This window comes from Mustelus asterias, chromosome 6, assembly GCF_964213995.1.
Source record: "Mustelus asterias chromosome 6, sMusAst1.hap1.1, whole genome shotgun sequence".
Classification (NCBI taxonomy): domain Eukaryota; kingdom Metazoa; phylum Chordata; class Chondrichthyes; order Carcharhiniformes; family Triakidae; genus Mustelus; species Mustelus asterias.
The window spans coordinates 106,834,146-106,852,100 of record NC_135806.1 but is presented as its reverse complement, the minus strand read 5'-3'; the positions used below and the strand labels follow the sequence as shown (position 1 = coordinate 106,852,100).

The following is a 17,955-nucleotide window of genomic DNA, read 5'->3' as shown; positions in this document are numbered from 1 at the left end:
TATTGGATCAAGTCCCATGGCCCAATTTTGGGCCAGCCTTGAGCATCTCTGCACCTATACACGTGAAAATTTGACATGCAAATCCACCCCACCCCTACTTTTCTTTCTTTTGTCTAGTCCGGAAGCCCTAGTAAATATTTATTTTGTCAATTATGTTTTGGTTGGTCTAATTTCACTAAGTTGTACTTCCTGTGATTGTGCATGATATTGAAACAGAAGCTTTGTTCTGTGCCTGGACATGCTGTACCTGAAGTCCTTTACTCCAACAATAGGTGCATACAGTAATGGAAAGGTGTTTATTTTTGTGACCCTGCTACATTGAGAATAAGATCCCTATCTCTCAGTATCAGCCTGCTCACTCAACTGCCTTTCCTCACAGTTCATCCAGCACTTTTCTATTTGTTTGTGCGATGTGGGTGTCACTTGGATCCTATTTCTGGAAAAATAATAGAATCCCTACAGTGCAGAAGGAGGCCATTCGGCCCATCGAGCCTGCATCAACAACAATGCCACCCCACATATTTATCCCACTAACCTCTCTGACACTGAGGGGCAATTTATCATGGCCAATCAACCTAACCTGTACATCTTTGGAGTGTGGGAGGAAACCGGAGCATCCGGAGGAAACCCACACAGACATGAGGAGAAGGTGCAAACTTCACTCGGGCAATCCTTCCTCCTATTTTCCTATCTTCCACTTTTAAATGTCTTATCAAAAACCACCTCTTCAACCTTTTCAGTCACCTCTCGGGGGTGTGGGGGGAGGGTTGGGGGGGAAATAGGGGGTTAAAAAGACAATAAAGTTTTGGCATCGTTATCCAACGTCATGAAACACCTTAGGTGCATTTTTTGTATTTAAAACAAAATAACAGGAAAATGTGAATCCATTTCCGTTGCCTTAGTGAAGATTGGCGCTAAACTGGGTGCACCAGCAGCCTGGGGGTTTGAGGATTGATATGATCTGGGCAGCTTTGGAGATGAATTTTATGGAGCCAATTCAGTCAATGCAGAAATGCTTTCATTATCTTTTTGAAGTAATGTTTTGCTTTTTATTTTAGATAAACACATGTCTTGCCAAGGCTGCCATTTTAGATGCAGGGTGGAAATTTTGCTGCTTTGCTTTCTTCTCTCTTCCTCCCCACCCGCACAATCTCCAGATCTGATTGTTTTTCCAAAATAATCCTGGCTCAGTTTCCCCAATAACATATGGCCAAAAATATTAATCCCACTGCTTTTGGCCTCTAATAACTTTGATCTGGCAGAGAACCAGCTGTGCTACTTCAAAAAAAACATTACAATGGGAATTTAAACTTAGATTAATCATGGCCAAAGTAAGTAAAATATTGTTCATTTGAAAATAAATTCCATTGTGTACCCCTCTTTGTGACTTGAGCAGTGATAAACTTGTTAACAGAAAACAATTGACATATCGAGTCATAGAGGTTTACAGCATGGAAACAGGCCCTTTGGCCCAACTTGTCCATGCCACCCAGTTTTTACCACTAAGCTAGTCCCAATTGCCCACATTTGGCCCATATCCCTCTATACCCATCTTACCCATGTAACTGTCTAAATGCTTTTTAAAATAAAAAATTGTATCCGCCTTTACTACTATCTCTGGCAGCTCGTTCCAGCCTTTGAGTGTGAAAATTGCCCCTCTGGACCCTTTTGTGTCTGTCCCCTCTCATCTTAAACCTATGCCCTCTAGTTTTAGACTCCTCAACCTTTGGGAAAATATATTGACTATCCAGCTGATCTATGCCCCTCATTATTTTATAGACCGCTATAAGATCACCCCTAAACCTCCCATGCTTCAGGGAAAAAAGTCCCAGTCTATCCAGCCTCTCCTTATAACTCAAACCATCAAGTCCTGGTAGCATCCTAGTAATCTTTTTTGCACTCTTTCTACTTTAATAATATCCTTCCTATAATAGGGTGACCAGAATGGTACACAGTATTCCAAGTGTGGCCTTACTTATGTCTTATACAACTTCAACAAGATGTCTCAACTCCTGTATTCAATGTTCTGACCAATGAAACCAAGCACGCCAAACGCCGCCTTCACTATCTGTGACTCCATTTTCAAGGAGATATGAATCTGTACTCCTAGATCTCTTTGTTCTATAACTCTCTCCAACATCCTACCATTAACTGAGTAGGTCCTGCTCCAATTTGATGGACCAAAATGCATTTCCTCACATTTATCTAAATTAAACTCCATTTGCCATTCATTGGCCTGCTGGCCCAATTGATCAAGATCCCTTTGCAACTCTGATCACATTCTTCACTGTCCACTATGCCACCAATCTTGGTATCATCTGCAAACTTACTAACCATGCCTCCTATATTCTCACAATGGACCCAGCACCGATCCCTGAGGTACACCACTGGTCACAGGCCTCCAGTTTGAAAAACAACCCTCTACAACCACCCTCTATCTTCTGTCATCAAGCCAATTTTGTATCCAATTGGCTACCTCACCCTGGATCCCGTGAGATTTAAACCTTATGCAACAACCTACCATGCGGTACCTTGTCAGAGGTGAGAGGGGAAAGATTTAAAAGGGACCTGAGGGCCAACTTCTTCATGCAAAGGGTGGTGCGTGTATGGAATGAGCTGTCAGAGAAAGTGGTTGATTCGGGTACAATTTGGATAAGTACGTGGATGGGAAGGGATTAGAGGGATATGGGCCTAACATGGGCAATTAGGACTAGCTGGGAGGGCACCATGGGTCGGCATGGACCGGTCGGGCTGGAGGGCCTGTTTCCGTGCTGTATTGCTTTATGACTCCATGATATTATCCACAATAGTGAAATTATTCAGTGTTTGATAATGCTTTTAGTGTACTTCACATTGTGTTGAAAGAAAATGACTACATGATCATTGCTTGTGCCTGGTCATCTTCACAGGACAGGTGATAAGACGCAGCTTTTTACAGACCTCACTGACTTCCCTGTAATTCAGCAGCGAAAGCTGGAGATTCAGGATGTGCTTTCCCAACTGCAGGAGCATCGCAGGGAGATCCGATTGATGCTGAGAAAACCGGCTCTAGATTATGTGACAGTTTCGGGGCAAGAGGTAAACTGAGCTCAATTTTAATCAGATTCTGCTGATTATTTTAAATGAATCCACAGAGGATGAAGTTGCATTTGTTTCCCGTTACTATTGCGGCTTGATTTCGTGCACCAAATATGACAAAGTCCACAAGGCAGGCGTTTCAAAGGAATGCCCAATTTTAGACAAGTCATTTCTAGAAAAAGGCCCATGATTGTTTTCTAACGGCAGCTAAGGATGGTCAATTAATGCAGTCTTGCTAGCATCAACCACCCATATCTCCAGAACAAAGGAATTCAGAAACATCTGACTGTCATCCTGATCTGTGTAATATAAATTGTTTGATCATTAAGCTCGGAGGCATTTGGCAAAAACATCAATTACATCCCAGACTATCGAGGTCAGCAAGACCTCAGAATGGTACCACAGTAATTTTGTGATGTGTTTGTGCGCACTGCATACCGTGGTGCTGGTACATTCTGATAAAGGTCAGGACACTTTGCTTTGGCGATTTTCTGTCTGCTATTACTGCTTGTTGAGATCGTGCAATTGTTATGCTCCTTTTATTAATCCCTGTTCTGTATGTGATGGTAACATGGGCAGGGATTTCGGTAGTTATATGTGGCACAGGTGCCAATGGGAAAAGAGTTTCACTGGAAATAATTTGTGGGAATTTATTCTGTTTCCATGTTTTGTGGAAAATGCAGAAACCAAATTGAAGGCTTTTTAGCAAACCTGAAAGTTAGAATAGTTATCAATTCCAGCTGATTTCAAAATATAAATATGAATTACTCGTGTGTTTTTGTTCCTTTAAAAATGTCCTTTAATAATTCTGTTACTTGCTATCTAAGAAGTAAAGTCAAATAAAGCAACAATCTGTTGCATATATACACATTATATTAATGTTTCAAAGAATGGAAACTTGCTTAGACATTATAATAAGTGTTGCAACTACCTATCAACAAAGGAACAGATACCGGGCTTATTTAAAATAAAATTGGAGAACTTAGAGGAGTGAACTTTGTGTGGGGTAAGCACAGGTACAATAACTACTGGTGGAAATGTTTAGATTCATCATTGTTTGGTAAAGTGTGATTGAACCATGAGGATTTTACTATCTAAATCCAAGTACCTTTTTAAAGAAAGCACTTTATATTTTGTTCTTGGTAATGATTATCGTGTGACTGTTTTGGCACGTTCAGAGGCACTACATGTTCGGGCCAAAACGTTCAGCTAATTCCAGTGAGGAATGTTACCTGTGGCTGGGAATGCATCCTGTCCTGTGTCCTCTTTCCCCTATGCAAGGTTGGGAGGTAACGGTCGTCGAATAGACCTGTGTGTTTCATAAGTGATAATCTGAGCATAAATTGAAACTTGCACTTGGGGTGGGGGTCTTGGTAGGAGGATGGGGATAATTTTCAAGAAGGTTCTTGCTGTAATTTCATGGGAAGTTCAAAGGAAACCCTGGGAAAAAAAATGACACCTTTCAAACTCAGCACTGCAAAATAAACAGGCAATAATAGTGACCATGAGGATAACCAGACTATCATAAAAACCTGACTGCATCACTAATGAGAAGGAAATTTGCCATAGTTACCCAGACTGGCTTATATATCACTGCAGCCAGTAGTTGATTCTTAACTAACCTGTGAAGTAGCCTAGCAAGCCACTCAGTTGTATTCAATAAAGTGGCTCATTGTGAGTTTCTTAATCCGGATAAGTGTGTGGTGATCCATTTTGGCAGATCCAATGGGATGAAGCAGCAGTATAATATGAAGGGTACCATTCTTAGCAGTGTAGAGGATCAGAAGGACCTTGGGGTCCGGGTCCATAGGACTCTTAAATCGGCCTCGCAGGTGGAGGATGCGGTCAAGAAGGCGTACGGCGTACTGGCCTTCATTAATCGAGGGATTGAGTTTAGGAGTCGGGAGATAATGCTGCAGCTTTATAGGACCCTGGTTAGACCCCACTTGGAGTACTGCGCGCAGTTCTGGTCACCTCATTACAGGAAAGATGTTGAAGCCATTGAAAGGGTGCAGAGGAGATTTACAAGGATGTTGCCTGGATTGGGGGGCATGCCTTATGAGGATAGGTTGAGGGAGCTTGGTCTCTTCTCCCTGGAGAGACGAAGGATGAGAGGTGACCTGATAGAGGTTTACAAGATGTTGAGAGGTCTGGATAGGGTAGACTCTCAGAGGCTATTTCCAAGGGCTGAAATGGTTGCTACGAGAGGACACAGGTTTAAGGTGCTGGGGGGTAGGTACAGAGGAGATGTCAGGGGTAAGTTTTTCACTCAGAGGGTGGTGGGTGAGTGGAATCGGCTGACGTCGGTGGTGGTGGAGGCAAACTCGTTGGGGTCTTTTAAGAGACTTCTGGATGAGTACATGGGATTTAATGGGATTGAGGGCTATAGATAGGCCTAGAGGTGGGGATGTGATCGGCGCAACTTGTGGGCCGAAGGGCCTGTTTGTGCTGTGGCTTTCTATGTTCTATGTTCTATGTTATTCATTCATGGAATGTGGCCATTAATGTCCATCCCTAATTGCCCCAAGAGGGTATTGATGAGCCATAATCTTGAATTGCTGTGGTGTGTTGGCATTGCCAATGGTGTCCACATATTGTGAATGAATTTTTAAAAAAGTTCCATAGCCAAATTATTGAGAGATTCACAGAGGTAATATATGATGCGCTACATACAGGCCCTGTAGAGATACCTGTCTCAAAATCAGAGGGTTTGACAGAGCTATGATTGACACATCCCTAGGTTGGCAGTGTGCTAGTACAGACCACCCTACAGATTACGCTATTGGCTTTCACAGACATTTGTCGCGAAATGGAAAAAGATCTCATCCCTCGGTGACCATCCACACCATTCCCTCCCAGCTCCCATTGGTGAGTCAGGGTGGTTGGTCATTAACCAAGTCTTCCCAAGCACTGAAAATCTGCCTGACTTGGGTATCTGATTGGAATGTGGTGTGAGCTCAGTTGGTTGCAAATGGTGCCCTGTCGCATCTTGGAGGCATTCTGCAATACATTCTTTAAAGTATTCAATGTCATTTTCTTTCACAACATTTAATAATAAAAGTTCATAATGTTTGTGATTATGGACATGATTCTGACATTTAAGAGAAGTGCGCTAACAAAAGCTAAATTAATTAAAATGTGTACATGCTCATTAGTGTGGTTGGGGAGGGTTGAAACAAAATCGGCGAGGTAATTGTAAAACTAGAAAAGAAGAGGAAGTAAATGAAAATATTGGGCTAGTACTAAAGAAGGAAGTAGCACCATATTAGAAAACTGACTCGGAAGGACTACGAGTGATTAAAAGCACAGGTTTACACTGAATGTATGTAAATTCACAAAGTTTGGTGAATAAGGTTAGTGAGTTCCATGCACAAAGACATGTGCGAATATGATGCAGTGGTGGTAAAAGAAATGTGGCTTTAGCATGTTGAGGACTGGGTGCTTAATATTCAAGATTACAGAAGTTCAGAAAAGCTAGAGACAGATAAAGGAAGGTGGGGTAACAGTGCTAATTAGGTTAGACATTGTAGCAGAATCTATTTGGTTAGAGTTAAAAGGGGATGATCACGCTACTGAGGGTATTCTATAGACCTCCAAATAGTGCGAGAAAGTTAAAGAAGCAAATCTGTAGGGAAATCGCAGACTCTAGAGGACTTTAATGATCCAAATATTATTATTCATCCATTCAAGAGATGAAAGTGTCACTGATCATGCCAGCATTTATTGCCCATCCTTGAATTTGACCTCTGACAAAGGATCATCCAGACTCTCAACATTGGCTCGATTCTCTCTTCACAGATGCTGTCAGACCTGCTGAGATTTTCCAGCATTTTCTGCCTTTGGGGATGCTGGAATCTGAAACAGTGTTTTGCCTTTACCTTGAATTGAGTGATTTGGTAAGCCATTTCAGAGGTCAACTACCAGTGAAGGATGGCAGATTTCCTTCCCTAAAGGGCATTCCTTACAAGAATTGACAATGGTTTCATGGTCGTCCTTAGGCTTCTAATTTCAGATTTCTTCTTGTACAAGATTATGACGAGCTTAGATAAGGTAGACAAAGAAAAGCTGTTCCTATTAGATGATTGTAACAGTTCTAGAAGACACATTTTAAGGTTTTGGCATGGGATGTGAGGAAGACCTTTATATTGCAGCAAGTGGAATGACTATGATTCTATGATTTTATGACCTGTGAGCATAGTGGAAGTGGAGATGATGAATAATTTCTGCAGGAAGTTGAATGGGCACTTAAGGGAAATAAACTTACCGGGCTATGGGGATAATGCTGGGAAATGCGAGAGAGGTAGCTGGCATGGACACGAGATGAGTGGCCTCCTTCTGTGCAGTTATGACTTCATGATCTGATTGCACAGACAACCCAAGCCTCAAGGCCAGAAAGCATACCTTGTGACTGAACTTGACTTGAATTTTGAAAGCACATTTTAAAACCAACAGTATGTGACGTGGATTAATATTATTTTGTACTGTGCTAGTGTTTCTGTTGCAGAATTTATGGCAAAGGGGCCATATAAGTGTTTATTTCATAATAATGGAACTTTAAAGGGGGCCTTCTGGTTTGTGCAGCTCAGTGGTGCTTTATTTAATCCCTCTATTTCAGGATTATTTTCCTCAACCCTAACCGATGTCGTTTTCCTTGCCTCTTTCGTCACCCGCCATCTTAAAGAAATCACTGCATCATGTTCAATTTTAAAACTGGAATTGCTACTCTACTGGTTTATCAAATTGATTCGAATGGTGCCTGCAAAATTTAAGGAGATCGTAGAACTTCTTGGACTTCCTTTGTGAAAGCGAGCTGCCATTAGTTTAAATGACCAGCTAAATGGCGGCACAATGGTTAGCATTGCTACCTCAAAGCGCCAGGAACCCGGGTTCAATTCTGGCCTCGGGTCACTGTCTGTGTGGAGCCTGCATGTTGTCCCCGTGTCTGCATGGGTTTCCTCCGGATGCTCTGGTTTCCTCCCACACTCCAAAGATGTGTGGGTTAGGTGGACTGGCCATGCTAAATTGCCCCTTAGTGTTAGGGGGACTAGCAGGGGTGAATAGATGGGGTTACGGGGATAGGACCTGGGTGGTATTGTGCTCGGTTCAGACTCGATGGGCCAAATGGCCTCCTTCTGCACTGTAGGATTCTATGATTCTAAATTCAGATAAAAGCAAAACACTGCAGATGCTGGCAATCTGAAATAAAAGAAAATGCAGGATGAACTCAGCAGTTCTGGCAGCAACTGTGGAGAGAGAAACAGAGTTAATGTTTCCAGTCCAATATGATTCTTATGATAAATTCAGATGCTGTGGTTGGTGTTCTAAATGCTAGAACAGATTTTTGTGTGTGTACCTACATGTCTGTGTGTGTGTGTACCTACAGTAAGAAGTCTCACAACACCAGGTTAAAGTCCAACAGGTTTATTTGGGAGCAAAAGCCATAGCTTTCGGAGTGCTCCGAAAGCTAGTGGCTTTTGCTACCAAATAAACCTGTTGGACTTTAACCTGGTGTTGTGAGACTTCTTACTGTGTTTATCCCTGTCCAACGCCGGCATCTCCACATCATGTGTGCATCTATACATGCAAATTTCTCTTTTGAAAGGAGAATTGAAGATCCAGCTAGTCAGTGTGAATAGGACTCTGATCTGAGAACAGTACAAGCTGTGGTACAGAAACCACCTGAATCTGGCCAAATTATGGTGCCAGTAGGGAAGGATGCAACAATTTCCATTGTGCTACTGTACAATAACATCAGTATATTGAATTACTTGTAACATTTCTAATAATCCTGTTTTATCTTCCAGTTTTTGATAGAAGTCAAAAACACTCTGCTGTCTATCATTCCAACTGACTGGACACAAATTTCAAGGTATGTGTTGAAATAATTCTATTATTGCCATTTACAAATGGAACATTTTGGCTTTCATCCACTTTCCACTATCAGGTTATTTAACAATCTCAAATGTTGACCATAACCATTGATTTATATAGCGCATAAGCACATCCCCGTGACAAATGAAAGCACTTCTGTTATGTCGGCGAATGCAGCATTCACTGAAAGGTAGCGCCTCAGACAGTGCATATCCTCTTCAATATTGCACTAGTGTCTGCCAATGCGATGAGCTCAAGTTAGTAATGACTCAGAAAGTAGCTGGACTAAGCTGACATTATATATATAGTGGGTACAATTTTGGAAGAGGTCGTACGAAAATGGAGTAGCAGACGAGTTTTACGAAAAGTAGGGTAACCTTTGTCCTTGAAGCATTATTTGGAACATGTGAAAGAATCATAAACTAGGCTGCTGTTAAGGTGGTCGGTTGAAGCACCACTTTTCTAAGGCGCATTTTTGTTCCATGTCCTGGGGTTTCCTCGGACACAATCTGGGAACCCATAGAATCATAGAATCCCTACAGTGCAGAAGAAGTCATTCGGCCCATCAAGTTTGTACCGACACAATGACGGAGTATCTTACCCAGGCCCTCTCCCCCATCCTATCCCTGTAACCTCACACATTTCCAATGGCTAAATCCATCTAACCTACACATCTTGGGACACTAAGGGACAATTTAGCATGACCAGTCTACCTATCTGCATATCTTTAGATTGTGGGAGGAAATAGAGCACCCGGAGGAAACCCATGCCGACATAGAGAGAATGTGCAAACTCTGCACAGTCGCCCGAGGCTAGAATTGAACCCCCGTCCCTGGCACTGTAAGGCAGCAGTTCTAACCATTGTGCCACTGTGCCATCCCCACCTACCTGCACATCTTTGGACTGTTGGAGGAAACCGGAGCACCTGGAGTAAACCCACGCCGACACAGGTAGAACGTGCAAACTCCACACAGACAGTGACCCAAGGACGGAATTGAACCCAGGTCCCTGGAGCTGTGAGGCAGCAGTACTAACCACTGTGCCACCGTACCGCCCACGTTGGGCCCATTTTATGAATATGAAGTTATGCCCAAATATATTTTTAATTTCATTAGAATATGCTTGGACTTTAAAATCGACATAAGTGTATGTAAATAATCGGAGCCCAAAGGACAGCAGTGGATCCACATAATATATTTTTTTCTTTCAAAGAACAATACAGCACAGGAACAGGCCCTTCAGCCCTCCAAGCCCGCGCCGCTCCCTGGTCCAAACTAGACCATTCTTTTGTATCCCTCCATTCCCACTCCGTTCATGTGGCTATCTAGATAAGTCTTAAACGTTCCCAGTGTGTCCGCCTCCACCACCTTGCCCGGCAGCGCATTCCAGGCCCCCACCACCCTCTGTGTAAAATACGTCCTTCTGATATCTGTGTTAAACCTCCCCCCCCACCCCCTCACCTTGAACCTATGACCCCTCGTGAACGTCACCACCCACCTGGGAAAAAGCTTCCCACCGTTCACCCTATCTATGCCTTTCATAATTTTTTTGCACCTCTATTAGGTCACCCCTCATCCTCCGTCTTTCCAGTGAGAACAAGTATCAGAATGTAACTTTTCAGCTCATTTAATAATTTCTGCACACCAGGGACATCATGTTCAGAAATGTTTGGAGAAGCTTTTCTGTTTAAATGTGACTTGCACTTACGCCATAAAAATCCATGTAAGGAAACAAAGTCAGAGCATGTCTAAACGAGCCCAAAAACACTCAAAAAGTTTATAGTGCAACACCAGAACAATGACAAGTGCCTGTTCGGGTACGCTGTGGGAGAATTTAACATGGTGGCCAATGCACCTAACCAGCACATTTTTTGGACTGTGGGAGGAAACCCATGCAGACACGGGGAGAATGTGCAGACTCCATACAGACAGTGACCCAAGCTGAGGATTTGAACCCAGGTCCCTGGCTCTGTGAGGCAGCAGTGCTAACCATTGTGCCACCGTGCCGCCCCATTATGAAGAATCCTGGTAGGGACTCTTTTTATTTGTTATGGGGACTTCTCTAGATGAACATGGCAAATACATCAGTTGAAAAGTCCTAATTGTCTTGTTGAGGATAGAACTGTCAGCAGTTTCTTTTTAACACATTAATGGGAGAATACTTAAGATTGTAATGAAACCAGGAAGCACTTTTTCACACAAAGGACAGTGGAAATTGGAATTATTCCTTTCAAAATGTTGTATGTGTTGGTGTAAGGTTCAAAACTGGGATCTATTGTTCAGTAAGGGGATTGAAGGAAATGGAGCAAATACAGTTAAATAGAACTGAGATAGAAATCATCCAAGATCTAATGAATCACAACACCGCAATTTCCTTTTGTTTATTTTGTTGATAACGCAGAGGTTTGCATCATGCAATCTACCTGATAACAAACCAGAACTGGTTGCGTCATTCAGCAAATTCTCTGTCACTTGGGCCTTTTTTTTTGTAAAACAGTTTAGTAGCTCCAAGTTTTGCCTTTTCATGGTCAGAAACACTTCTTGGGAAATGGTAGTCCCAAAGTGTCTACCTGGTGGTTGTTTAGTTGGACTAACAAAGGCTGGTCAAGTAGGACAACGTCAGGGATCTTGAGCTTCTTTGGGTTTTTGTGAAACTTGTTGGATTCCAGATTTTGTTGTTCTGGAGTCATGCTCATACCTTGACATTGACTGGATTGTTGATGATGGTGATGAAAAACATTGGCTTGGAATTTCCTCACTTGTCACCTTGCTTGTAGTATCGTGTCCATGTGCAGAGCAACAACTACTCTATTTTGGTGATAGAAGTCTTTTTCTCTCCTGGCCTGGCATTTTTGGATAGGATCAGCTTTGTATTGTTGTTTGAGGATAGTTGAGTTTAAAGGTCGCAGTTGGGGCACGTCAGGGAGTGTGTCCTTCTTCACTCGGCTCCTTTTTACTTTTCCGCTTGAGCCATAGACATGCTTCACTTCAGTCTCACCAGGCCTGTGTCAGGAAGGCCAGGTGAGATAGTTGCTTTCCGCTTTAGACGCAGGTAAGTCGCTTTGGAATGGCAATCCACTACTGATCGCCACTCTGAGGAATTTACGGGCCATTATAGTCATTATCCAGGCCTCTGCTCCTTTTATTTTCCAAGGCTCAATGGAGCTTCAATCAAAAAAGTCTGGCATCTGTTCAATTTTGCTTTCAAAGTCTCAACAGATCTCTAGAGTTCAAATCCATGTAAAACTCTCAAACTACCCGTGGCCTGATGACCTATTTAAATCAGATTCCCAATACTGTTGAATTCACAAGAGGACTGTATCCACTGGATAAAGTGCTAAGATATATGTGAGCACTTAGATGATGCTGGTCAATTTAATGATCACTTACTTTTTAAAAGAGCAAAGCCCTTTGATCAATCACAGCATTAGAAAATTCAATTGTGACATTTGAAGTTGACAAGATCTTTTAAACTTACCTGTCAAAAAATTCCTGACTCCACAGCAGGCATTCTCCCAAGGATCACAAACTGACTTGCCTCTCCTAGTTCACACAGCCTTCAGGAACCCATCTGCCTCAACAAAAGTGCCAATGTCAGTGAGAACTGAATTTGCAGCAGGCATTCAAACAGTGATCCTGACGTCACCTCATATTAATGTCAGTCGCGACCTGCCACCATCCCGCCCCGGAAAATGGCAGGATCGGGAATGGGCTGCTAAGTTTAAAATTGCAGCCCCATTTTCCTCTCGTTTGGGCCTCCCAATGCGGTTTCACTTAGTGTGGGAGGTGAAATTTCAGCTCAACAGCTTCATTCTTCCCCATGTTTAATTGGGGGAAATTTCTGCTCCAGCACTGGATGTTGGAGCTGTCTGATAATTGAACAGTAGTGGAGGAGTCGAGTGAGGGGGTGGCGAGGTAGAGCTGGGCGCCATCAGTGTACATGTATTTTGGATGATGTTGCCGAGGGGCAGCGTGCTAATGAGAAATAGTGTGACATTAGTGTCCCTTTAAGAGATGTTTTTTTAAATCATGATCTCTGCAACTCACAGCCTTACGTGATGTCACTGGTGGGAGGAGAGAGAGAAAAGAAACTGTGCCAGTCAGGTGACCAGGGTTGCTTTTAGTTTTGTTTTGGCTGCAGTGTTAGAAGCATTGCTGAAAGTAGTCACTCTCTCTCTTTTTATTTTTAAAGTTTTACCAGTTAGCTGAAAGCACATTTTGTTTGCCATCCTTTAGTAAAAAATCTATGTTTTCATGTTTTGAAGACTACAAGCTGCTCTGAGTTTTCAAGATCATTTGAAATCAGCATTCAACCCAGGGAACTGGATTCCAGTATTAAGTGAGCTTTAGCTAGTGCAGTGATCAACCTGTTTAAAGGGTTTTGTTTATTGGTTTTTGGTTTTAATTGGAATACATTAGAGATATTCATTAAGAGTTATACATTATAGTGATTGTTTTGTTTCTTGTTTGTAAGTGATAAAAGTTCTTGCTAATTTTCTTACTATACGTGTTAACTATATTCTTAAATAAACTTTGTTTGATAAAAGCTCCCTACTTGGTCATTTGAATCACACCTGAAGTGAAGCATCTCATGCTTATCCTGGCCAAATTCAAGATGCAAAACTTATGGGCTTCATAAAACACTTTGAAGTTTCTAATCTGAACCATAACAATAGGAAGGTTCAAGGATAGATCTTTCAGAGCCACCAGGTAACAATGTGGGAGAGGAAGGAGAAGCCATTTCAAGTGATTCCCTGGCTATGATTAGATAGATTAGATAGATGGGCGGCACGGTAGCACAGTGGTTAGCACTGCTGCTTCACAGCTCCAGGGTCCCAGGTTCGATTCCCGGCTCGGGTCACTGTTTGTGTGGAGTTTGCACATTCTCCTCGTGTCTACGTGGGTTTCCTCCGGGTGCTCCGGTTTCCTCCCACAGTCCAAAGATGTGCGGGTTAGGTTGATTGGCCAGGTTAAAAATTGCCCCTTAGAGTCCTGGGATGTGTAGGTTAGAGGGATTAGCGGGTAAATATGTGGGGGTAGGGCCTGGGTGGGATTGTGGTCGGTGCAGACTCGATGGGCCGAATGGCCTCCTTCTGCACTGTAGGGTTTCTATGATTCTATAGATGTGAGGTGAGTGTAGTCCTGCCAGCTGACTGCAGGTAAGTTAACTTTAACCCAGTCGTCCAAAATGCCCACTCTTTGACAAGAAATTCAGAGAGGGAGAGAAAGAGAACGAACGTATGAGAGTGCGAGCAAGTAGTCACCTGGCCTCAACCAAACCCAAGGTACAAAGTTAGAGAAAAATAATTAATAACCAGTTTCAGTGCTTTTGTTACAGAAGATTCAAAAAGTTAATTTCAAATGTTTCAAATCTCTGACGATAGGCTTTGCTGTAACCTTTGGACTTCCCCTCTTAAATTGACGCAGTTTGTATCCCAGCAACACATTAATTAGGTAAATTACCAGAACACTCAGATTGATTATGAATTGAAGTTTATATTCCTTTGTGGACATAAATGGAAATCCCACGAGCTTGATTTGTAAGCAACAGGTAGCTGTGGTGAAAGATTTAAATGTTCAAAAGCACTGACGCACACCATGGTGAGGGATGTGGCAAGTCCACAGGAAGGTTATATAAAAAGATAAATGTTCTAAATTGGCTTCATTGTTTAAATAGTAACAATTACAAAAAATGATTAAAATAAGGGTTTCTAATGCTCGCGATGTTGTTGTTAAGACTGGAATTAGTCATGAAATAACCATGATGCCAATTCCATTTTCGGAGCAGAAATTTTGAAAAATGTAATCCTCTAGGAATAGTGGGGAAAGTCAAGCAGATGTTCGAAGCTACAGGTTTATCCAAAACTGGGTCTCGGTCCCAGTTCAACACCAGCAGAGAATTGTGGCACATATCTTACCCCTGGCGGCAGCTCATCTAATTACAGGGAACAATTTTGGGCCTTGCGACATTCCCAGGAAGCCTTTTAAGTTTTTGTTTATTTATTAGTGTCACAAGTAGGCTTACATTAACACTGCAATCAAGTTACTGTGAAAATCCCCTAGTCGCCACTCTCCGGCGCTTGTTCGGGTACACTGAGGGAGAATTTAGCATGGCCAATGCACCTAACCAACACGTCTTTTCGGACTGTGGGAGGAAACCGGAGCACCCGGAGGAAACCCACGCAGACATGGGGAAAATGTGCAAACTCCGCACAGACAGTGACCCAAGTCGGGAATTGAACCCGAGTCCCTGGCACTGTGTGACAGCAGTGCTAACTGCTGTGGGAGATGGATGGAGGAAAATGCTGGAGGGCCGGGTATAGGCTGGCAGCCAGCTCTATCCCTATTGTTTCCTCACACAATCCGCCCTTGAAAAGAGCACCATTTAGTCACCAAAGGACAGTTTTACACCAGGCCTTGGCTTGGCTGACCCACCAGAGGTGGTGCTAAGTAACGTACAGCCAGGCTAGACTGGTCTTGGGGGTTCTCAACACCAGTCCCAGACTTCATGAAATGTCACATCATCAGCTCAAATGTGGGCAAGAAAACCACCTGCCGCCCTCCCTCAACTGATAAATCGGTGATTTTCCACCACAAATTGAAAGAAGTGCAGAGGGTGGCAAGGGCACAGAATGCACTCTGGCTGGGGGAGTGAGAATGCCCATCACCCAGAGTGCCTACGTTGTAGGACTAATGACCAAGCTAACACACTTCTGAAGGACACAAACTGCGATGTGCTTCATGGGGGCATTGCAAAACAAAGCACCACATTGAGCCACATGTGGAGACATTAGATCAGAATACCAAAAGCTTGGTCGAGAGATTTTAAGGAGTGTCTTAAAAGAGGAAAGTAAGCTGGAGAGGAGGCGCGTTTATGGAGGGAATTCCAGAGCTTAGGACATTGGCAACTAAAGGCCACCAAGTGTGGAACAAATTAAAATTGGGGATATGCAAGAGGCAAGAATTAGATGAGAGTAGATACCTTGGTTGGTTCTGGAACTGGAAGGGATAACATAACTGGTGAGATGTGAGATAACGGAGGGATTTGAAAAGAAGAACAAAAATATTAAAATCCAGACTTTGCTTGACTGGAAGCCAATATAGATCCGTGAGCATAGAAGTGATAGGTGTGAGTGAGGACATGAGCAGCAGAGTTCTGGATGTCCTTGAGCTTACAGAGGGTAGAATGTGGGAGACATGCACTGAAATAGTTATGTTCAGCTGCAACAAAGGTTTCAGCAGCAGATGAGCTGAGAACTCGGGTCACATTAAGGAGGTTAGGAAAGGCCATTTTATGATGGTACAAATAGTGGTTGGAAGCTCATCAAAGCAGCAAACAAAATACAAAGCTTGCAAACAGTCTGGTCTGTTCTCAGGCAGTTGCCAGCAAGAATGACGAAGTTGGTAGCTAGGGAATGGAGTTTGGAGCAGGGCCAACACCTTTTGAAAACAGCATACTTCTTGCAGCAATTACATTCATCTTCACATGGAGGACATTCTCCATTGTGTTGTGTGGGACGACCGACATGTTAAATGCAATAGATTCTGAAAGAGAAACAGTGCGGAGAGAGGCGGTGAAGCGAGCTGCAGTACGCAGACGACTCCAATGCGTCGGTGCAGTCTTCGGATGTCTGAGGAACAGACAGCCTGAGACCTCAAATCCAGCTCCAAGCTCATGGTCTATAGAGCAGTCGTGGTCCCGGCCCTGCTGGATGCACCAAAAACATGGACAATGTACAGGCGACTCCGCAAATCCCTGAAGTGATATCACCAACACTGCCTCCACAAAATCCTGCAAATCCACTGGCAGGATAGGGGCACCAATGTGAGTGCCCTCTCCCAGGCCGATATCCCCAGAACTGAGACACTGGTCATGCTCGACCAGCTGTGATGGGCGGGCCACACTGTCCACATGCCTGACACAAGACTCCAAGCTACACAATGGCAAGTGATCACTAGGAGAGCAGAGGAAATGCCACAACGACTCTCTGAAAGCCTCCCTCAATAAATGCAACACCCCCATCGACACATGGGAATCATAGAATCCCTACAGTGCAGAAGGAGGCCATTTGGCCCATCAAGTCTGCACTGACTCATACCCAGGCTTGCCCTGCAAACCCACATATTTACTTCGCTAATCCCCCTGACCTATATATTTTAGGACACTAAGGGGCAGTTTAGCATGACCAATCGGCCTAACTTTCACTTCTTTGGACATACTTTGGAATCGCTTGCCTTAGAACACTCAAACTGGAGAAGAAGCATCCGCGAATGTGCCCATCACCTCGAGCGTCACCAGGTGGAGTAGACAAAGGCTAAGCGTAAACAGTGGAAAGAGGGCACAGAATCCAGAGCGTTCCACCAACCCACCTCATCAAACACCACCTGCCAAATTTGTGACACAGTCTGTGGCTCCAGGATCAGACTATTCAACCACCACAGAACCCATCTCCCCGGAGTCAAAGCAAGTTATCCTCGATCCTGAGGGATTGCCAAGGAAAGAAGAAGATTCGGAACACATTTAGCAGCTCAAAACTGGGCAGCCATGAGGTATCCTGGGTTATCAGCAACAACAGAATTCCATTCCACCACAATCTGTATCCTCATGTCCTGGCATATTCTTCATTCTGCCATTAACCATCAAGGGAGGGGACCAAACTTTCATTCAGTGACAGTGGAGGAGTGCATACCAGGTGCAGCATGAGGCATACTTAAAAAAGAGATTTGATTTAGTACACAGTGAAAAGTATTGTTTCTTGCGCGCTGTACAGACAAAGCATACCGCTCATAGAGAAAGAAAGGAGAGAGTGCAGAATGTAGTGTTACAGTCATACCTAGGGTGTAGAGAAAGATCAACTTAGTGCGAGGTAGGTCCATTCAAAGGTCTAATGGCAGCAGGGAAGAAGCTGTTTTTGAGTCGGTTGGTACGTGTATCTTTTTCCCGATGGAAGAAGGTGGAAGAGAGCATGTCAGGGGTGCGTGGAGTTCTTGATTATGCTGGCTGCTT

The 17,955-nt window shown here is 43.4% G+C and overlaps 1 protein-coding gene across 1 annotated transcript in view; it reads left to right on the top strand.

The window, feature by feature from the left end:
* msh3 (mutS homolog 3 (E. coli)) overlaps positions 1-17,955 on the top strand; it is a 278,450-nt gene that overhangs the window by 106,509 nt on the left and 153,986 nt on the right. Inside the window, exons 14-15 of the mRNA XM_078213881.1 lie at positions 2,910-3,078; positions 8,883-8,947. Coding sequence (XP_078070007.1) covers positions 2,910-3,078; positions 8,883-8,947 — 234 coding nt within the window. The remainder of the gene's footprint in view (positions 1-2,909; positions 3,079-8,882; positions 8,948-17,955) is intronic.